The sequence below is a fragment of the Mobula birostris genome, chromosome 3 (assembly GCF_030028105.1).
Source record: "Mobula birostris isolate sMobBir1 chromosome 3, sMobBir1.hap1, whole genome shotgun sequence".
Taxonomy (NCBI): Eukaryota; Metazoa; Chordata; class Chondrichthyes; order Myliobatiformes; family Myliobatidae; genus Mobula; species Mobula birostris.
Genome location: NC_092372.1, coordinates 196610636 through 196633865, shown reverse-complemented (window position 1 = coordinate 196633865; position 23230 = coordinate 196610636). Strand labels below are relative to the sequence as shown.

Genomic DNA, 23230 nt, shown 5'->3' with positions numbered 1-23230 from the left:
ATTTCCCATGCCTCTCTGATCTCAATCCTCACCTTCATGAAGGAGATAATTTTCATTCTGTAGATTCCTTACCTACCTTTGCAACTTTAAATTAACATAATTTCTCTCTTTTCCATTTCTGGCAGTGAGGTCTTCACTCTGAAAGGGAGGTTGCCTCATCTGCTGAGTGTTCTCAGCAATTTCTGGTTTTTTTTTGCAAAGTTCAGGTCTTTTGTATCTGCATCATTTAGGCAGGTAGTCATTACTGAGGTGAGGGTGTGTTGCAGGTATTGTTCATTTAAAACTGGCCTGAGGGCATTAATTCACCCTGGTAATATGGGATTGAAGCTATTATGGAATATCAGTACACCATATCTGAAGCGCATTAGTGAATCAGATTTCACAGTCATTACACAATTTATAGAATTCACAATAAATTGAAATGGGATTAAACTAGTTAAACAATTGCATTAGGGATGTGTGCAGCAATGGGCAAGAAACCACTAAAGCAGCCACAAAATCAGTGAAGTTTTAAAATTCAAACTCAGGCCTCTCTTCTGCTTTTCTTGACTCCAGTTTCCATTCACCTGAATTGGATTTATCAATAAGATTGCCCTGATCTCCAGTTTGAAATTCTGAAATTGCTGGCACCTCAAATTGTGTTAATTTTCTTTGATGCACAGACAATGAGATCTTTCTTCCCCTGTCAATAATGTGTTAAGGAAGTTACGTTGTGCATGAATACAGCCTTTACATAGTTCAGTCTCATCTTTATGAAGTTATTTTCTTTGATTTGAAGTCAGATTGCACACAGGTGGAGAATTGAATGTCATTGTTTAAAGTTGCTTAATTTAGTGAATAAATCCATTTCATCTGTATTAAAACTGCACTAAGTACTACTCAAACATCAAGGCATGTTCTTCATTGAAAAAGAAAATTAAAAGAGTGAAACATTCTGGTAAGCTGTCCAGATGTATTGATTCTGGGAAGATTGTAACTTTGAAAAAGACCTTTCACCAAAATTGGTGTTTTACATGACCTTTGCAATTCCAAGTGCATCTTGGGAACTATTCTTCAATTATATATGAAACAGAGATGGCACACATTGATAGAACCTGAGTACACAGTGGTTTCAACAACATTGTTAACCATCCCTTCTCTTTCTTTGCTCACACCTTTCTTGCACAAATCAGTCACGTATTAGTTATAAACCTGATTCCGGTTCTGATTGTGACAAATCATTGGGAAGTCTGGGGACATTGTTCTTGACAAATCTGCTGAATACTTAACGCTTCTAATTCTCTTTGAGTGAGAATATCCTTCTTTGTTTCTGTTTTCCAAACAGAAAAAATGGGTTTGAGGTTTATTTTAATAGGGCAACTTTTACATGACTTAGCTCCCATTTTGTTGACATTTTGAGGAAACTTAGTTAGGAATAGTCAAATAGTGTGAGCAGATTCCTTCTCCTGAACACAGAATTCTGAATTAGATTTATGTGGCTGGGTTGTACTACTTTTGGTGTCTCACTGTATTGTATATTAGCTTGAGAGTTGCAATGTCAACTTTGCAGCAAATTTCGGCTGATGGTACATATGGATTTTTTGTAGTCTTCTGATGTTATCCTCACAAATTTCTCACTTTAAGTCATCTGTGAATTTGGCGGGCATGTCATAACTGGCTTTTACCAAGTTCATTGTAGGAAGTTGTAAAAGTCATAGCCCCTACACTGATCCTGTAACACATAACATACTGCATCCTGCCAACCACAAAAATACCCATTCATGCCAACTCAAACACGAAGAAATCTGCAAATGCTGGAAATTCAAGCAACACACACAAAAAATGCTGGTGAACGCAGCAGGCCAGGCAGCATCCATAGGAAGAGGTATATTCGACGTTTCAGGCCGAGACCCTTCGTCAGGACTAACTGAAAGAAGAGATAGTAAGCGATTTGAAAGTGGGAGGGGGAGATCCAAAATGATAGGAGAAGACAGGAGGGGGAGGGATAGAGCTGAGATCTGGGAAGTTGATTGGCAAAAGGGATACGAGGCTGGAGAAGGGAGAGGATTCATGCCAACTCTCTCTTTCCTGCTAGCCAGCTTATTTTCTGTCTACATCATTTTGTCACCAGGAGGCTGTCTACCTGTCCCTTTTATCCATAGCACATGTTACTTCTTGGAAGAACCCCCGGTAAATTGGTCAAACATGCCCCTTTCACAAAACTGGGCTGACCTTGTCATTTGACAAAATGCTGACTTTTCCTGCTGAGTCGGGAGAGGGATGCAAAAAGTATGGGAATACTCTCTGCAAGAACAAGGCAGTCATAAAGTCGTCTGTGGTCACCGATCAGTTCATTAAAATCTCATTGTTTTACCAACTTGGCTGATGTCAAACAAAGTATCAGTGAGAAAGCATTATTTAACTTGTCTTTTAGTCATGATGCAAATTGCTGAATGAAGCTTGAAGGTTACAGATGATGAAAGTAGAAACTGAAATATCTAAATAATTAATTTAATTATGTAATTTAAGATCACTTTCTCAAGTAGTCATGCAGGGAAGATAAGATGTAAGTTTTCTAAGTGAGTTTTCAAGTCCAGATAGTTTAAAGAACAGTAGTTACGGATTTTCACATCATTTACAAACTCATTAGGGCCAAATAAAAAAAAGACTAGTTTACAGCAGGGCCTAATTATTAAAAATCGTAAATTGCATTTATTCAAGTAAGCAAATAATGAACATCTGGATGAACTCAGCAGGTCAGGCAGCATCTGCAGAGGCAAAGGGATTGTCGACATCACTGATGCAGGGTCTCAATCTGCAATGTCAATTATTGCTTTACCACCACAGACGTGATTTAACCCGTTGAATTTCTAAAGCAGTTTTTGTTTGCATCTGGAGAAGTTTGTGACCAGTGCAACATCTGAATTAGCACATAGAACATAGAGTAGTACAGCACAGTACAGGCCCTTCAGCCCACAATGTTGTGCTGACCCTTAAACCCTGCCTCCCATATAACGCCCCGCCTTAAATTCCTCCATAGTAGTCTCTTAAATTTCACTAGTGTATCTGCCTCCATCACCGACTCAGGCAGTGCATTCCACGCACCAACCATTCTCTGAGTAAAAAAACTTGCTCTAATATCCCCCTTGAACTTCCCATCCCTTACCTTAAAGCCATGTCCTCTTGTATTGAGCAGTGGTGCCCTGGGGAAGAGGCACTGGCTATCCACTCTATCTATTCCTCTTCATGTCTTGTATACCTCTTTCATGTCTCCTCTCATCCTCCTCCTCTCCAAAGAGTAAAGCCCTAGCTCCCTTAATCTCTGATCATAATCCATACTCTCTAAACCAGGCAGCATCCTGGTAAATCTCCTCTGTACCCTTTCCAATGCTTCTACATCCTTCCTATAGTGAGGCGACCAGAACTGGACACAGTACTCCAAGTGTGGCCTAACCAGAGTTTTATAAAGCTACAACATTACCTTGCGACTCTTAAACTCTATCCCTCGACTTATGAAAGCTAACACCCCATAAGCTTTCTTAACTATCCTATCTACTTGTGAGGCAACTTTCAGGCATCTGTGGACATGAACCCCCAGATTCCTCTGCTCCTCCACACTACCAAGTATCCTGCCATTTACTTTGTACTCTGCCTTGGAGTTTGTTCGTCCAAAATGTACTACCTCACACTTCTCCGGGTTGAACTCCATCTGCCACTTCTCAGCCCAGTTCTACATCCTATCAATGTCTCTCTGCAATTCAGAATCCACCTGGCCAAACTTCCCTGGATCCCATGCCTTCTGACTTTCTGAATAAGCCTACCATGTGGAACCTCGTCAAATGCCGTACTAAAATCCATGTAGATCACATCCACTGCACTACCCTCATCTATATACCTGGTCACCTCCTCAAAGAACTCTATCAGGCTTGCTAGACACGATCTGCCCTTCACAAAGCCATGTTGACTGTTCCTGATCAGACCATGATTCTCTTAATGCCCATAGATCCTACCTCTAGGAATCTTTTCCAACAGCTTTCCTGCCACAGACGTAAAGCTCACTGGTCTATAATTACCCGGACTATCCCTACTACCTTTTTTGAACAAGGGGACAACATTCGCTTCCCTCCAATCCTCCGGTACCATTCCCATGGACAACGAGGGCATAAAGATCCTAGCCAGAGGCTCAGCAATCTCTTTCCTCGCCTCATGGAGTAGCCTGGGGAATATTCCATCAGGCCCCGGGGACTTATCCATCCTAATGTATTTTAACAACTCCAACACCTCCTCTCCCTTAATATCAACATGCTCCAGAACATCAACCTCACTCATATTGTCCTCACCATCATCAAGTTCCCTCTCATTGGTGAATACCGAAGAGAAGTATTCATTAAGTGCTCACTTCCACAGCCTCCAGGCAGATCTTCCCGCCTTTATATCTAATCGGTCCTACATTTACTCCTGTCATCCTTTTGTTCTTCACATAATTGAAGAATGCCTTGGGGTTTTCCTTTACCCTACTTGCCAAGGCCTTCTCATGCCCCCTTCTTGCTCTCCTCAGCTCCTTCTTGAGTTCCTTTCTTGCTACCCTATATTCCTCAATAGACCCATCTGACCCTTGCTTCCTAAACCTCATGTATGCTGCCTTCTTCCACCTGACTAGATTTTCCACCTCACTTGTCACCCATGGTTCCTTCACCCTACCATTCTTTATCTTCCTCACTGGGACAAATTTATCCCTAACGTCCTGCAAGAGATCCCTAAACATCGACCACATGTCCGTAGTACATTTCCCTGTAAAAACATTGTCCCAATTCACACCCACAAGTTCTAACCTTACAGCCTCATAATTTGCCCTTCCCCAATTGTTGGATTAATGACTGCAACTTTAAGATGATGCACTGTGCCATAACTGCAGGCAAATTCTGAAGGTGATATCAGTTGCATGATGTGGTGAAAGTGACGATCAGTAATTTTGTAAAATCTGGGCCGATATTTGTTGGTTCAGATGGTTGATGAGATATCAAGAAGCTGCAGAAGGTTGTAAATCTCATCAGCTCTATCTTGGGTACCAACCTGCAAATTACCCAGGACACCTTCAGGGAACGGTGTCTCAGAAAGGCAGCTTCCATTATTAAGGACCTCCAGCACCCAGGGCATGCCCTTTTCTCACTGTTACCATCGAATAGGAGGTACAGAAGCCAGAAGGCACGCACTCAGTGATTCAGGAACAGCTTCTTCCCCTCTGCCATCGGATTCCTAAATGGACATTGAATCTTTGGACACTATCTCACTTTTTTAAAAAATACAGTATTCTGTTCTTGCACGCTGATTCTTATTCTGATATCTAAAGCTCAGATAAAACTCTTAATATGTACTCAGTAAAGAAACAGGGTAAATGTTTGCTTCTTGTTAATTGTTCTTCCCTCGTGGCTGTAGCTAGTCATTGCTTTACTAGTGCATTGGGATTGCTGAATTTGATAAACTATTTCTTCATACTTGTACTATAAGTGCTCACAGGTTCTTTGGAATACAAAAACCTTCATTTTAAGCTTCATTGGGCCATGAACTAACACTGTGGTATGCTACTGTTGTTGTGATAGCTCTTGAAATAGTTGTTGTCCGCTGATAAAATGCAGTTAACCTGCAGCATTTATGTTGATGTGTAGGTGTTTATTTGATTGTATGTATTCTCTCTCATGTGGTTTTGCACAGTGATTCAAAGCAGTTGTCTTCAAAGGAGGTGTGATTAGAGGGCAGTGAATAAGTGTACTGGGAAATGCAAATACAATTTAGGCTCACATTAAATATCCCATTTTTATATTCCCAACATAATTTTTTAAAATCATGTCAATCTCATAAAGGTAAGATGTTATAATTAAACCCTTACCTCACAAGTAGTGCTCTATTAGCAGTGCAACACAGCAGTGGAAATTTCAGAACCATTGAAATTCAGGTGCAAGTATAAGTATTTTTGAGCAGAAGGCATTAATTTTTCTTTTATCTTTGCATCATAATATCAATGAGAGTTGTTGATGTGAAGTTCTACTTTTGCCCAACTTGGATCTTCTAAAATCTTGGTTTCGTGTTATTTCTGCATTTAGCTGTTAGCTCAGAGTGTTGCCCTCGTTCAGTGTTAACTATGTCCTATGTTCTTAGTTGCAAATAACATTGCACACATAGTGAAAACACTGTCATTATTATCTATCATAAATTAATTGCATTTTATTTATAAAAGTATAATGAACTGTTTTGTAGTCAAGTTTATAAAATGGAAGCTACATGCACTTCATGTTTTGAATAATTGAATCTCTTAATGTTAGATGTTAATTAGTTGCAGCATTAAATATGAGAGAATGCTTTTAAGTGTTCTTTTATGATTGAGCGATGATGGAAGATCTGATCTTCATTCAAAAGTGATGCAGTGATAAACAGTAATAATCTTAAGTGGCAATGTTATGTGTCTTCTGTTTTAGAAAGCAGAGGATGATGACTTGGTTCTTACACCAGATGGCACGAGGGAGTTCCTGACTTTTGAAATTCCTCTCAATGACACTGGATCTGCAGGCCTTGGAGTTAGTGTCAAAGGAAATAGGTCGAAAGAGAATCATGCTGACCTGGGCATATTTGTGAAGTCTATCATCAATGGAGGAGCAGCATCTAAGGTAGGCCTATTTAATGCCTAGTCTCTTAATATGCCAAATAATTATTTTGTATGAGGGAACATACATGTATGATCTTTTGGAAATGAAGCTAAGTAGGCATTGTGGTATTCTTGGTCTTGCGTCCAACTCTGTCTTCTGATTCATTAATGTTCATAATACTATCAGTCTCATCTGTGGATGGGCTGAATGATTTAGCGGTCTCAGGCATCTGATACTGTTACTTTCAAAGGATTTGGAACCATTAAAGTAAATAATGTCTTCCTCATCGTACTTCTAAATGACCATCTTCTTGTCCTGAACTTTGCATCCTCTTTCCAGACACTCAATCCAGGCGTAGCCTCTTGACATCTTCATTTCAATCTTCCTCAGAATCTTGCTTGTGGTGCTGTGTAACAATGAGAAGTTTAAAAAAAAACCTCGGTCATTATAGACCTTATCCTCTCTCTGGAGAGTACTGACTGGCAGGTGAAAGTGAGGTTAGAGCTGCTCTCTGGTACTTCACTCATTACTATCAGTTATGCATGTCCTGATAGTGCTCTTCATTTATTGAATTGCTCAGAAATTAGTCAAGGCTGGTCATATCCTCACAAGAGATTTTGTATGTGCAGCTCCTGTTGTAGTCGCTGCAGAAAGATGGGATTTATACCCTGAGTGATTCTCTCATTCTCTCCAAGGTAACTGAAATCAGTTGGGGAAGTTATATTTTTGGAGATGCCCTGAATGACTAACTTAAAGCAATGCAGAACTTGAACCTGTGCCCCACGTTGGATAATTCCGCATTGATTAAAGCAATATCAAAGATATTCCATCAGCAAATTACAGTGGATGCTGATTAAAATGGTAGAAATACACATATCAGGCAGCCACTGTGCAATTAGCAAATGATGGATGTACTCAGTCAGTCAGGCAACATCTATGGAGGGAGGAATAGAATTAATGATACAGAGCTTTTTGTGTATCTTGTTTCAGACAAATGACTTTTAAATGAGCAGTCCGTTGGCCAACTAGGTTTCAACTTAGTGAAAAGTGAAAATATCCTCATGGGTTAGTTTAAGGATATGTATTTTTTTTTGTTTTCGAATTTCACAGATCATTTTGGCTTATTGAAATTATTTTTACCCCAAAGGAAATTCATATGTCTCAATTATACAGGTTTATATGAAGACATCATTAATTTAAATCCATAATTATAGTAAACAAGCAAGAGCACTGGATTAATGTGTTAATCAGGTTTGAAATCTGGCAAAAAAATACCATCTTTTAAAGCTTGGAAGAAGAATGATGGCAAGGCTTATTGTAATATCGTAAAAACATGCAGAAGCATGTGAAAGATTGTTTGAAAGTGCAGAAGGGAAATGTTAATAAACTCATCCAGTATATCAATTAGCTAATCTTCCAGATAAATTGCCTTCATTTTAAAGGAAAAAGGAGCCAAAAGCCATAATTGAGGATAGATTCAAGAAATTGAATGCTTGATCAAGCACGTATCAATGAAATGGTTGGAGTATTGATAACACAAGTGGAATTTTATAAAATGTGATTTGTCTGCAGTTGTTTTAAATGCACTCAAGCAGATAAAATCTGGAGAATTGGGATTAATAACAAAAACCAAGGTGTTTCAGCTGTTCTTGGATCAATCCAATATAAACTTATGGAATCAGTTATCATTTAATTTGTAAGATGGTTAATGTGAGCCAACTGTAGGTTTCTTAAGTTCTGTCAAAAATGCTTTTCTTAATGAAGTCCACATATTAAATGGTACACTTGTAGAGTTTAATAGACAAATCTTTTTAAATATAAATTTTTGTAGTTCTGTAATAATATATACAGCTGGCTAAGAAAATGAGTTAATGCTAGGAAGTTGTTGGCTGCATCTTGGAAAGTTATAATTTGATTTGTGAAGTATTCAGGGGTTTCCTCGAGGGATTGATGACATTTACTAATTAAAACAATTGTATTTCTCTTTCTAGTTTCAGACTACCCTGCAATGAGTTTTTAAATGTTTTTAGCATATTTCAATGAATTTTTTCATCTTTTTCAGGAAGATATAAAATGTTTATTTTTTCTTCCGATTTCAAGGAATGTGAGTTTAGTAAGGTAGATGGCACTAAAATGAAAGATCAGAGGAGATCTCATTGAATAACATATCTAGCATGAGGGACTGATTGGCCTATTCCTGCTTTTATTTCTGAAGTTTTTGCGTTCTCATTTAACTTTGATTGAGAAAGTTAATGCAAACTAGTTTTGATCTGCTAACAATACCAATCTTTGCAGACTAGTTGAAACCAAGAAAGTAACTTGGAAATACTACTGGCCAAAAAGGATTAATTGAGTGGGACAAGGCGTTTTTATGAACAAAGGAATGTATCAAGGAAAGATACAAAATCACAATGCCAATATATTCTACAGATGTTGGAAATGTTTATGTTTCTGAAGATAAAGTGATTTTTCTTTGAACATTTTTAAAACTGGCAGCACAAAACAGATATTGTACTTTGATGTTCTTATTTCTGAAGAAGCTGTACTTTTGGGAAAGTTATTTTAGTTTTGTTACCATACTTTACAAACCGACAAAGATAATTGCACAGAACCTGTAACAAATAACAGTTTTTTTTCAATCTGTTTTGCAGGGTAAATTTGATTATTGGTCCTGAATGAAAAGTAGTTTTGAGTGATAATCAGTCAAAATTTTCCAGAGGAGCAACTTTGTAGTGGAGTAAAATGTTTAGGAAGAGATTTGCTGGTGGTGGCTGTTTTAAATGGGGTAGATCGAAGGAAGCTGTTTCCATTGGTAGACAACTTTATGAATTCAGGACATAGATCTGAAATTTTCTACAAACGATAGAAGGGAATTTTTTTTCTACACAGACTTATGATCTCAAATTCACTACTTAGGGGAGTAGTCGGGAAAAAAAATCTATCTCTGCCTTCAGTGAGATGCTGTGAAAGAATAACTTGTAAAGGTGTTTTCTCTTGTCATCTGTAGCAAGTGGATGTTACAATGTAACTCAATTAAAACTTTTTCTTCCATTTAGGATGGAAGGCTTAACGTGAATGACCAGCTTATTGCAGTAAACAGTGAATCATTGTTGGGAAAGACAAATCAAGATGCCATGGAAACACTCCGAAGATCTATGTCTACAGAGGGAAATAAAAGGGGGATGATCCAGTTGATTGTTGCCAGGAGGATAACAAAACATAATGAGGTAATGATCAGTGTTGAATTTAACAATTACCGAAGTGTCCGATTATGGACCATCATTTACTCTGTTCCTTTATTTTTATAAAAATGCACTTAATTCCAATAATTAATATTTTGTTTTTATAATTTTAAAATATTAATGTGGAGTTGTCTCGCAAGCTATAATGACATCTACAATAGAAGAATGTGGCATTCACTTTTCAACATGAATAAAATATGATTTGAAAGGCAAAGCCTCTTCCTTCTTTGTTGCAGATGCTAATATGCATTCAAATATAGGTCAGACAAAAATGTAGTCCCTGGGGGTGGAGTATTTTTTTAATTTCAATTTCTATTTGAACGAGTTACTTTGATTGCCGGTTGTAGAAGGACAGCTAAATAAAAATAAAATGATTTGTTCTTCTATTGTTTTCTGTTCAAGCTCCTAATATCTTTACACATGCATCTCATGGTTCAGTGCTTGGTTTAATTCATTTAATAGGAGTTGGCCTGGGGATTGACCTTGTTGCATAGATTTCACCTTGGTATGATCCTGTGATTCTGAATGTGCTCAGCAATCTTTCTCATGATCTCACATCAGAGTGCCTTCTGCAGTGAGTGAATGTAGCTGTTAGGAACATTAAAAAAATAATGCTGAGGTGTTTGCAGGTACACAGTTTTCTGAAGTAAGTTTACAATGCCCAATACTCAAAGACAGAGGACTTCAGCTCTTCATGAGTAAAACTTAAAAAAGAATTGAATTTTAACAAAATGCAGTGCAAGACTTCTTCAGCAATTGATTTATGCATCTAAGTTTGTCTTTTAGCTTGCTATGTCTGACATTAATCAACATTTGGGATTGACTATTTCTTGGTAAGGTGTAAGTTTGCCTAAGTACAAAGTGGCAAAGATAGAAACTTGTACTGTGTACTCCCTTATGTTGGATTGTAGACAGTCATCTCAATTAAGATCTACCACTTGTTTTTTGAGGAATTAAATTCATTAGCTTTCCTTGAATGAGATTTCCTGTTAGCTCCCAATGTGGTGGATAATAATTAAGCCTGGTATTCTGTGCGGTTCTGCATCAAGTTGTTTTATTTCAGATTGCTCTCACCTGGGAGAAAGTGACATGCCTGTTTGATGTTTTCAGTGTGTTTTGCTGAAACTTATAGAGGTGTGGGGAATATGTTTTGTATGCATCTTTTTTTTGTGAATCTTGGACCTTCCATATATAATCATGCAATGGACAACTGCAAGACAGTCTATGAAGAATCCTGGTCTTTTCACTCTATCCTTCTCTATCCCTGATAAAAGTTCATGTGTCTTTATATAATATTAGAAGTGGCTTTTCCCCCTTCATTTAAGGGTCACTCATGTATCCCGATTACAGTATTGCAACAGTGACATCAGTCGTACAAATCATACTGATAGGTTTCATAGCTACCACCCAATGATCTCTTTTTCCTGAGCCAGAGTGCAAGGCATATACTCAGAGTTGCCCAATTTCTTGAGTGAATGCTTTTATGATAGTTTAAAAAAACTTCACAGTATTCTGTGGACTTATGAATGAGTTTTTATGATTTTTGGGCTGTTATTGTTTGATATTGTTGTTCCAAAATAAAGGATTTATCATTTCATATTTGAAATTTGTTGCCTACAAAACTTGCCTATTTGCCTGGCAGATCTGGGACAATACACCTGTGTTTCATTGCAATGGGTTTCCACAATCTGTGATTACAAAATGTAAGAGGAATTCTATGCAGCTTTTGCATTTGCTTTCTTAACAGACATATCATGTACGACTAATTTAAAAGTGGCAGGAGGGCAGCTGAAATGAAGGCTGCCAGATTAAAGGAAAAGAGTTGATTTTGTTGGCTACGTCAAAGATTGTGTGTAGAAGTGCCATTGATTCTTTTGCAAGGAGTTATCAGTTGGCCTTACTACCAAATTAAGTTTTATAATTATTAATGGAAGTAGTCAGGAGTGGGCTCCACCATTTAATGTGCACACAATTATCATGGTCTGTGAAACTTTTATGTGTTTAATGATCTACTCCTTTTAAAAATATATTTAAAGATGCAAGTTTTCTTTCACAAATACACTAATATTTAATTAATAAAATATTACTTATGTGATAATCGTTATTATATTCTGCAAAGTTGAGCAAAAAGCAAATCACCTCAAAGCCTTCAGTGTAAAAGATAGAGCAACAAAAGGACAAATGCAATTTGAGACAGAAATTAATATACTTTTGACAATTTGTTTCCCAATGAAATGTTATTTCAAGCTTATAACGTAACAATTGATTAGAAAAGAGCCAATTTAAATATGCTTTCAGTAACACCCTATTTGTGCGGAAAATGATCCTGTCAATCCATAATTAGATCTTCAAAGGCTATTATAATATTGGATGAAAGCCGATTCTTAAAGATAGTTCTAATTCTGGTCTTTTTTCTGATTGACAAGTATAGTTTGCATTTGATGGAAGAAAAGACATTGTGTATGAGGAAAAATGAGTGGTTCTATTTATCATTATTTAAAATTGCTTTAATATAATCGGCAGTAATGTGGCGATGAAATTAATTGTCAAAGATAGGATTGAAGACATTTGTCACCTCCTAATTCCAAATTAAACTACTAAAGAAATCTCTCTTTTATGTTTTAAATCTTCAAATATAATTAACTTAACTGCAAGTTTCCACAATAGTCATGCAGCTCTTGTTAGCGCTACCCGACCACAAGCAGTCCATTCATTTGATTAAATAATGCAGGAATGGGCTAGATAAGTCTACAGTTTATAAGTTCATTAAATAACCTTTTCAAAATGAACAATACTGTACATGAAACAAAAAATTATTTTTGCAACCATGTGACCTCCCCAGACATCTGTCTCATATGTTTGGAACGTGGTATGGTTTTTCATACCCCCTTGAGTGCTGATGGCATTTGGCCAACTTTCAAATGTCAGGAGGAATTAGTCTAGTGTGTTGACTTCAAAGTCTTTGTCATGAAGGCTTATTTCAGTTTGCTGTTGGCCTTGCCTAGAAGCTGAAAGAGTAACTGCATTATATCACACACACTTAAGATATTTATTACAGAGACTACTTTATTGCTGTTCAGTAATACAATTTGTTGAGCAATTTTTTTAAAACCTAAAATACATTCATCATGTGCTGAAAGAAAATAACCCTTCACATTTTTAAGCCGTAAGCTCTTGATTTGGTTAACTAAAATATTAAAATATCAATTTAATAGACATTGAACTAATAATTCAAAATATATTATACTTCTCTCTCCTGTGCACAATAATCTTCCATAGAGTCATAGAACACTTCAGCACAGAAATAGGCCCTTCATTCCATCTAGTCCATGCTGAACTATTAACCTGCCTTGTGCCATCAACCTGCACCAGACCATAGCCCCCCATACCCCTCCCACCATGTACCTATCCAAATTTCTCTTAAATATTGAAATGAAACCCACATCCATCACTTGCGCTGGCAGCTCTTTCTACATTTTATGACCCTATCTACCTGTGATACCAATTTCACGGAGTTACAATATGTATTCCCAGATCTCTCTGTTCTACTGCACTTCTCAGTGCCCTACTCCTCACCATGTAAGACCTACTCTCGTTGGTTCAGATTCTGCTGCACACTTTGATATTCTTCCTCTCTGTCCACTACACCCCCAATTTTGTTGTCATCTGCAAATTTGCTGATGCAGTTTACCACATTATCATACGGATTGTTGATATACAGAAGATGACAAACAGCAACACACTCAGCACCAATCCCTGTAGGGCACCGCTAGTCACAGGCATCCTGTCAGAGAAGCGGCCATCTACTACCACTCTCTGGCTTCTTCAGCCAAGCCAATACCTAATACAATTTACTGCCTTATTTTGTACACCAAGTGACTGAACCTGCTTGACCAACCTCCCATGTGGTACCTTGCGAAAGGCCTTGCAGACAACATCAACTGCCCTGCATTCATCCATTTTCCTGATAATTTCCTTGAAGAACTCAGAATTCAGATTTATAAATGGTGAATGGGCTTATTCTGATGGTTTTGTGGTGGAGTAAGATAACTGGTGTTTAGAATTCAGAATGATGTATCTGTGGTGTTTGATTTGGCTGTCGTTCTGATAGTTCCAAACCTGCTCTTCCCTGAAGCCTCTGGGCTTTACAGTTTCATTCAATATGGTACCCACTCTGTTTTGATCATTTTGAATGTGAGGGTCTCCCCTCCCCCTTATTCTCCTGCTCCACTTCCAATGTCAGGCCCTTTCAATTTGTTTTGATATTTTCATTGTTGGAGATTATTTGTTGATATTTCCGGAATAAGCTCAGGAGTAAAATTATTTTTTCTGCTAGAAATTAAATAAAATTTTGTTTTTGAATGTGATTTAAATGATGTTTCAGTGCTCAGAGGTTCTAGGACATATTTAGCTAAAAAGCACATTAAATTTGTTTCTGGAAAGAATCCAATTTTCGAGCAAGCAGCTATGAAACCAGTGAGTGAGGATGTAACCATTATTATGATCATAATGTTGCTTGGATTCTTGAGTGCTCATTTCTCGTTTGTTAGTTTTGCTCTCTAAGTTTGACAGGAATTTAACTGAATCCTTTATGAAATGTTGATCAGCTTTGGATGTTTGAGTTACTGTAATTAGAGCAACTTCGGGAACATAGAAACATAGTAAACCTACAGCTCAATACAGGCCCTTCATTCCACAATGCTGTGCTGAACATGTACTTACTTTAGAAATTACCCAGGGTTACCCATAGCCCTCTATTTTTCTAAGCTCCATGTACCTATCCAGGAAGAAGAAGAAAGAAGAAAGCCCTTAACTCCGAGTGGAGTCATCGGGACACCGTCATGACGGCGTTTTTTTAGCAGGCTTTTTTATTTTTACGAGGCCAAGTTGCTAGGTCGACACTCAACCCAACACGGATGGAAAGCATGCAAGGGATGTGGCTGGATTCGAACTTGGGAGCCTTTGCTCCGAAGTCCGGTGCTGATGCCACTACAGCACCAGCTGGCCTGGTAGCTATCCAGGAGTCTCTTAAAATTCCCTGATATTCGGGTGCAGCACTGATTGCCTCAGCACACAATCAAAATATTTGGTGAAGCTCATATGCTTAATATATTTTGATGTAAGAAATGAAAATAGCATTATTATTAAATTGACGCAGTCTGTTTTTTTCCATGAGATATGGAGACTAAACCAACCAAGTGCTTTGCTCTTGAAAATACGGTGACACTAGTTTAGTAAACACAAAGGCCCAGATTTCAATATAAACATCGTTCCATTGTGTGAGGTTGGAATTAGAATTACTCCTAATGCAATCTCTGTTCAGTGGCTACAGTATGTTAAACTCCCAAAGAGCAAATTTAGATTGACATCCCTTAACAGATAGTGATGCTACATATATCAAGCAAACTTTACAGTCTGTCATGTCCATCTAAGAGCTGATGCTTGTTTTTCCTGTCCGCATTGTATTACATGCTGTTTTTTGTAAGTGACTATTCATGGGCACGGATGTGCTACCAGTTTGTTATTGTTGTGACATTGTATGCCTCTGCCAAGGACTGTTAAGGTCTGGGAAAAGCATTGGTTAATCTCTTCCTGTTCCGCTTCCCATATCCTCTTGAAATCCTCCAGGGAGCAGAGTGATGGATTGCTTTGTTGCACATGTAATTGGATGATGCCCTCTTTTTGTTTTACACAAGATGTCTTGTTACATCTGGAATATAACGTGGGGTGCTTAACAGTGAATCTATCCTGAGCAATAACTTGGAGAGCATCTCTACTTGGGTGCTCTTTACAAGCAAAATGGACTAGGAAGCCTTTCAGATTGCAGTTTTTAAGGCTTTGCAAATCTTGATATCAATATATGGGAATCTATATAGAGCATTTGGTCAACAAATAAACATTTTCTTTTAGGTCATTGTAATTGAAAAACAAATGGCAATTTTCAGGAGTTTTACATTGTACGTGTTTTCTAATATCTGTAGTCATCAAATTAAGCAATATGCGACAGAATTCCATGCAGTGGCATGGTTGCATAGTAGTTAGCAGAGCACTTTACAGTAAGGTGACCCGGATTCAATTTCCGCCACTGCCTGTAAGGAGTTTTTAGACTCTCGCCATGACTGGGTGGGTTTCCTCCAGGTGTTCTGTTTCCTCCCACAGAGAGGTTAATCGGTCATGGTAAATTGTCCAGTGACCAGGCTGGGATTAAATCGGGCGATTGCTGTACGGCATAGCTAGAGCGGCTGGAAGGACCTATTCCGTGTGGTATTTCAATAAATTAAAAAGAGAATTGTAAATCCTGCTCCAATATCCAGTATGGAAGTCACCTACTGCAGAATTGATTTGCTGATTGTTAGCAGGAGTTTGTAATATTGGAATTATATTAATAGGGTATACTTCAGGCTAGATCATACATCTTTTAAATGGGCAAAAGGAATAACATTTCCTCATTCAATGAAAGAGTTATTTTTTAAACTTTTTTTTATTGTTGAAAATATCTAAGGTTTTTTTTGAAGTCATAACTACTTTCTGTAAGTTATAACACGGCAGATGCTTTGGACATTATCACCTGTCACCTGCCAGCTTGTGCTCCTGCACACCCCACACCTACCTTTTTATTTTCATTCCTGCCCCATACCTTTCCAGTCCTGAAGAACGGTTTTGATCTGAAACATAAACCGTTTATTCCCCTCCACAGATGCTGCCTGACCTGCTGAGTTCCTCCAGCATTTTGTGTATGTTGCCAGTTTACATGCTGAATATTCGCCACTGGATCACTGAAAATCCAGGCAACCACAGAGTTACCAAGTACATAACTATTCCGTTTAGTAATATATGCAACATATTTGAATATTTTTCCATATGTTCAGATATACTTGGGTATCCAGGGAGGTAGCAGCAACTCTGGTGAAGGGGCTTGTCGCGTCCATTAAGGGGCAGCTCACTCACCTTTGGTTCCCATCAGGCACTCAGCACTCACCTGTGGCTCCAGGTAGCTGTTTACATGTGACAGCGGCCATGCCCTGTACACCGCTTTGACAGGCAGGCTGAACCTGGTGGCCTCGTACCCCATTGAGATAGGAACACGCCTGTCCCAGCATGCAAAGTCAGCTCTGGCCGACTGGGTGGATGAAATCTGCAGCGAGATCCAACAGCCAGGAAGGCGATACTGCAACGCTCCATGGAGAGCGAAGGGTATGACGACGCAGAGAAGATGTCATGATCATTCATTGCCACTGAGGAAGACCCTAGTTTGTGACTTGTTCATACCACTGGACCCGGATTTCTGAGGTTGAGAAAGTGGAACTGCCCCCAATGCAATGACTTTTTCACCGTTGAAAATGCTCTCGTATAGGTTTCCATCAATGTTGGACATGATGGACAACCACTCTTGCCAGACTGACAAAAGATCAAACATTTTGTCAAGAAATGTCCACATCTACCCATTTAGAAATCTTTGACTTATTCTGTAATTGCATCTGACTTATTTGTTGTCTTTTAATAATATCAAAGAAATCTTTTGTTTTGTAAGCCGTCTGGCTCTTGTTAATAGTGTTGTACTCACAGATGCTAGCTATTGCTGACCACAATGGCACAAATCTAATATTATAAATTTTAAATGGTGATATGCATGCACAGGAAAACATTATGCCATCTGTGAGAAACAACAAATATCACACTTCTAAAATGATGTTACCCTTCTGTAAACAGATGTCATTCTTTTCAAAAGGTGAGAGGTCCTCCTGAATCTGATGTAATTTGAATCATTCAGGTTGCTGCCAGTTCAGGAAGGTGAACCAGTCTGTCCCTTGCCCGTGTTAGTTAACTAGCTGTGTATTAATTCAAATGTAAATACAATTTTGCGCGTTTTTTGAAATCGGACATTCAAGTTGAGGAACTTTGTATGTCAACCATTCTGCTTAGGAAGATGTACTAGGATCAACTGTAGTCTTATTTCCTCTGTGCTTGCAGTGTAGTTCAGCCCAGCCTCAGAGACTTTGCCTTTGTGGCAAAATCTCTTTGGCACCAAATTGCCAAACTTTTAGTTACAGTTACAGTTGTGCTAAGTGAAGTGAGTTTGCTCACACTCATTTTATAAAGGATTGTTGCAATGAGAAGTCATAAGATACTCTCATCCTGTTAAATCTTTGCTGGATAGATATGAACTGTATGAGTCTAATCCAATGCTCTCATCCCTCTTGAGATAATGACATGTACAGATTGAATACTGAACATTCCACTGAAAAGAGCAGCTTGCTACTGATCATAAAACTCAACTTTAATCTAACAACAATAATTTCCTTTTGCTTGGAGTTACAAGGATTAGCTTGAGTGATATCTGTCAATAACTCAGAATTATTTCAAGCCATTAGAAATAAACCTACTTTCTGTGTTATGGCCAGGCTAAGACAAAATTTGATGAGCTTTAAACCTGAGGCAAAGGTGTTTGACTGCATATTCTCTCTCAATTATACAATGACTTATTTTTGAAAGTAGAAATCAATGAAACTTTGTGCATTTTACAACCTATTGCATTTCCATTTTTTTTTAAATTTAAAAAATACACCGGAAAAGCCGAAAGGCAGCTTTTAATTTCTGTATTCTTTCCAGTGCATTGAAATCTGACAAGGCACCATGGGAGGTATTGTACAAAGTGGCATAGATAGTTAGTCATTAAGCAGGACTGTCATAGCAAATTATCTTGAACCTTAGTGAGGAGTTCTAGTTCATTGGATGCCCAGTCGGGTGCAGGCCTAGGGCAAATAGATGCATTCCCCCATGCTGCTAAATAGTCTTTCAATGTAGATTTTCTCTCTCTCACCCTCCCTAGCTCGAGACACCTGGGAGTCCCCCTGGGCCTGAGTTGCCAATTGATGCCGTGATGGAAGACAGGGAGCGAAGGATTTCACATTCACTTTACAGTGGAATCGAGGGGCTGGATGAGTCACCCACCAGGAATATTGCGTATAACAGATTGATGGGTGAGTTCGCTAACCATTTCTGGAACTTTCTTCCTTAAAGTTTATCGCAGAATATTTGATTTATTCAGACCTGCTGTTGCACATTGAATGTTGAAGCAGGGTCTGCTTTTAGTTGTCTAATTTTCAATGATAAGTTTATTAAAATCAGAAAGAAAACATATAGCAAAATTGGAGAAATACATTTTTGGGCAGGATGAAAACTTAATTTCTTGCATTTGAAGACCACACTGTTGAAGAAATTCTTACTGGTTGATGTCACCTTGCTTGGGATGATACAGAATGCTAAAGGAAGCATCTTGATAATAAAGGTTCTATGTTAGCCTCTAGCAGTTCGGCCAACCCTGGGCTAAAGGAAATATTTTTATGCATTAAATGAATGTTGCTGAAATTATATTGAAAGTTCAGTCACTTTTCAGACTTAGTACTGAGAAGCTGTGTATACTTTAGAAGGTGTGTATATCTTTTGCCAAATATCCAATTTAGGTCTGAACTTTTTTGATATATTAGCAGACTTTACAAGACTCCAACAAATAAAGGGCTTCATGTTTAACTGAAGGCTAATGGTGTCTGTGGAAGTAAAAATTAATAAGTTTTCCAAATTCTAAATGGGAAAACCTGCAGATGTTGGAAATCCAAGCAACACACACAAAATACTGGAGAAACTCAGCAGGCCAGGCAGCATCTATGGAAAAGAGTAAACTATTGGGTTGAGGCCCCTTAACAGGACCCTTCATCCAAATTCTATATGATTATTTTAATTGGGCCATTTGTTTAATGTTTTCTCCAGAAAACGAAGAGCATTTTATCTAGAATGTATAGACTGGTGGAACAAGAGTCACTGACAGCTTTTATGAAGTATCCGGATGAGCACGTGAATTACCTGTGTTTGAAGGCTTTGAATCAAGTGCTAGAAGATGGTATCAATATGGATTAATACGGGTTACTGTGGTTGTGGGCCAGATGTTCTGCTTTCATATTATATGACTGACTCCAAGCTCAATAAGCAGACTAAACTATCATTAGGATATTGCAGTGAATTTAAGATTTTGGATATTACAGCTGGAAATTTTCCCTTTTTGAATATAAATGAATCTTTTTTCATGGAAGAATTATACAACTGTAAGTACTGAGAATTGTATTTGGCATGGGAATGGAAAATGTTTTCTGTTTACTTCCTTCCTTATTTCCTGTTGTGGGACTTTGCCTTGGAATTCTAAATAAAGACTTTTGAGCAGACAAGTATCTGACAGGTAGTGCCTCTGTAACTCCCTATCACTTCTTTGTGCTTTGAGCACAACTATCAACTTTCAGAGAGATCCCTACTTGTTACATTCAAATCTGACCCATTCTTCTGCAGCAATCTGAACAATGCACATTTGTTGGGAGGCTTCATTTTAATGAATATTTACAATGATAGACAATTTTTGTTTTCTTCCACTCTGATCACCGTGTGGCCTAAATCTGAACTCAATTGAATAAGTATTTAAATGTGCAATTGTCAAGACTAGTGTGGCATGATGTTGCATTTTGGTATCTGGATTGTGGACAATTCAGTTGACATCTTGGTGAAATACTTTCCGTTGTTTATTGGTTTTCATGACTTCAGGATGTCTAGAAGCAAACTGTAGGCAATGATATATTTCCAATATGAGTTACTGTTGCAGAAAAACCGCAGCAAGTTAATAACACCTTTTTCAATATCTAGTTGACATATTAAAATGTTAATGATGTTGGTTGAGGGATGTATTGACCGTACCACAATAGGTAATTCTCCTGTAGTCCTTTAACTAATATCCTGATATCAGCTATGTTTATCTGAGAACTCATGCATGCGAGAGACATCTCCTTTGATGGTACACTGGTTTCTTGGTTTCGCACTGGAAAACCAGCTTTGAGTTTGTCTGAGTCTCTAAGTGTGAATTTTCAAACCTTTGACTAAAATGCAAAAATATGACCCATAGCACCATGTCTGAATCAGAATCAAGTGCATTATGACTGGCGTATGTTGTGAATTTTATTGTTTTGCAGTATAGTGTAATGCATAAAAACTTACTGTAAGTTACAATAAGAAATATTTTTTAAAATAAATAGTGCAGAAAGAGAGCCAAATAGAGAATCAACACACATCAAAGTTGCTGGTGAACACAGCAGGCCAGGCAGCATCTATAGGAAGAGGTACAGTCGACGTTTCGGACGAAGACCCTTTTCGGCCCGAAACGTCGACTGTACCTCTTCCTATAGATGCTGCCTGGCCTGCGTTCACCGGCAACTTTTATGTGTGTTGATTGAAATTCCAGCATCTGCAGGTTTCCTCGTGTTTGCGCCAAATAGAGAAGTTGTGTGGTGTGGGTTCATGGGCTGTTCAGAAATCTGATGGTGAAGAGGAAGAAGCTGTTGCTAAAATAGTGAGTGCGTGTCTTCAGGCTCCTGTACCTCCTCCCTGATGGGAGTAATGAGAAGTGGGAGAGCTCTTGATGATGGATGCTGCCTTTTTGACACATCAGCTTTTGAAGATGTCCTAGATGGTCAGGAGATGTGAGTTCCATCAGTGCCCATGCTGGAGCTGGCTGAGTTTACAGCCTTCGGCAGATTTCTCCAATCCTGTACCAAACAGAGATAGAACCAGTCAGAATGCTCTCCAGGGTATATCTGTAGAAATTTGTGACCGTGTTTGGTGACGTATCAACTCTCCTCAAACTTTAAATAAGACACAGCCAATAGCTATTTGAAACTCCTCGACTTTTCCACTGTTGACCCCTTGATAAGCATTGATGTTGTTCCCTCGACTTTCCTTTCCTGAAGTGCACAATCAATTCCTTAGTCTTACTTAACATCCAGTGCAAGGTTGTTCTTGTGACTTCATTCAACCATCTGTCTCACTCCTGGACAACTCCTCGTCACCATGTGAGACTCCATCAACAAAAACTGTGTCAATGGTGAATTTATAAATGGCATTTGAGTTGTGCATAGCCAGTCAGTCATGTCTCTTGGAGTTCTGGATCACCAGTCTTGAATGCCACAGATCCAGTCCTTGGCAGACTATGAATTTCACAGCTCATTCATGGCTTCTGGTTTGGGTATGTCTGGTATGCACACATTCATCCACACCAGGTCTTGGTATAGCATACTCATTCAGATCCAAAGGTGAATCCCTGAATATGGTCCAGTCCTGTAAGTGGTCCTCGACCTCCCATTCATGATTCTCACCACCAGTGTTATGGTCTTCATTGTCTGCCTGTGTGTTGCACGTAAAAGTACAGCCAGGTGATTGAGCTTGCATGAGGTGTGAGGCATGAGATGGCATGGTAAATATTCCTTCAGTGTTATACCACTGTGTAACAGTGGTCAAGTATGTTGACTCCTCTAGCTCCACAAGTGACATGTTAGTCATTTGTCAGAGACTTCTTCCCTGAAGTCCCCCTCAATGACCAGGAAGGCATCGGGGTGTGCTGTTTTGTTACTGCTGATCATAGTGCTCAGCATAGTTACTCTTATGCATCTTCCATTCCACCAGTCTCCAATTCAGGAGACCATTCTTCATAATTTCAAGGGAGATTCCACCAATAGATGTATATTGCTTCCCCTCTGCTTTCAGCATTCCAAAAGGTCGATTCTCTCTATGATTACTTGGTCCACTTTCCGTCTCCACAGGCCATTCTCCTTGTGATTCCCATAACAGCTGGTCGACTGTGGCTTTAATATTATGTCCCAGTAGTACACTGACTTCTCTTGCTTCACCCTCCTACTTTCCTCCAGAGGTGGCTCAGAAGTCAGTATCTCATTATTTTATCAGCCCTTATGATTTAATATTGAATTTAACACCTTTCAGGTAAACTCTCTTTTATCTCTCTCTTCATAGATGGGATTTTGTTTTTGTTTGTTTCCTGTGCCAGTTTTGCTGAGGGGTCTACAACCCTTCTCTTCAAATGCTTTTATATTGCAAACGTACTTGAGCATTTTCTGTTTCTGTTTTGGATTTCCATTATTTTCTAATTTCATTTACTTGTGTCATTATAGGGTGCTGTCTTCCAGAGCACCAAGTCACTGTAATAAGTACTGAGTCAGATGCGAATGTGGGGCAAGGATTAACCAGGATACAGAATTCTGAGCTTCCTGGTTCTTTGCTTAATTTTGCTACTGGCTTGATTCCTTCATTCTGTTTTGGGCATATCTTCCTCTGCATTCTGTTACCTCACTCATGGACAAATAGACCCTTGCTGTTGTGCATTCTGAAAACTTTTTGTAGAAGCAATATGCTGTAAAAGGTTTAGGCACAGCATGATAAATTCTGAAATGCGGAGCTGGTTTATGTTTCCCAGCACTTGTTCAATTTTATGCTTTCCTCATTACCATAAATCCATCTCTCTTGATCTTTCTTTATCTTGCC

General features: G+C 38.5%; 1 protein-coding gene across 7 annotated transcripts in view; it reads left to right on the top strand.

Moving 5' to 3' along the window:
* pard3aa (par-3 family cell polarity regulator alpha, a) overlaps positions 1 to 23230 on the top strand; it is an 881596-nt gene that overhangs the window by 557707 nt on the left and 300659 nt on the right. For all 7 annotated transcript variants that reach the window (XM_072253986.1, XM_072253983.1, XM_072253982.1 and 4 more), the window contains 3 exons: positions 6453 to 6641; positions 9677 to 9847; positions 18693 to 18843. In XM_072253986.1, the coding sequence (XP_072110087.1) occupies positions 6453 to 6641; positions 9677 to 9847; positions 18693 to 18843 (511 nt within the window). The remainder of the gene's footprint in view (positions 1 to 6452; positions 6642 to 9676; positions 9848 to 18692; positions 18844 to 23230) is intronic.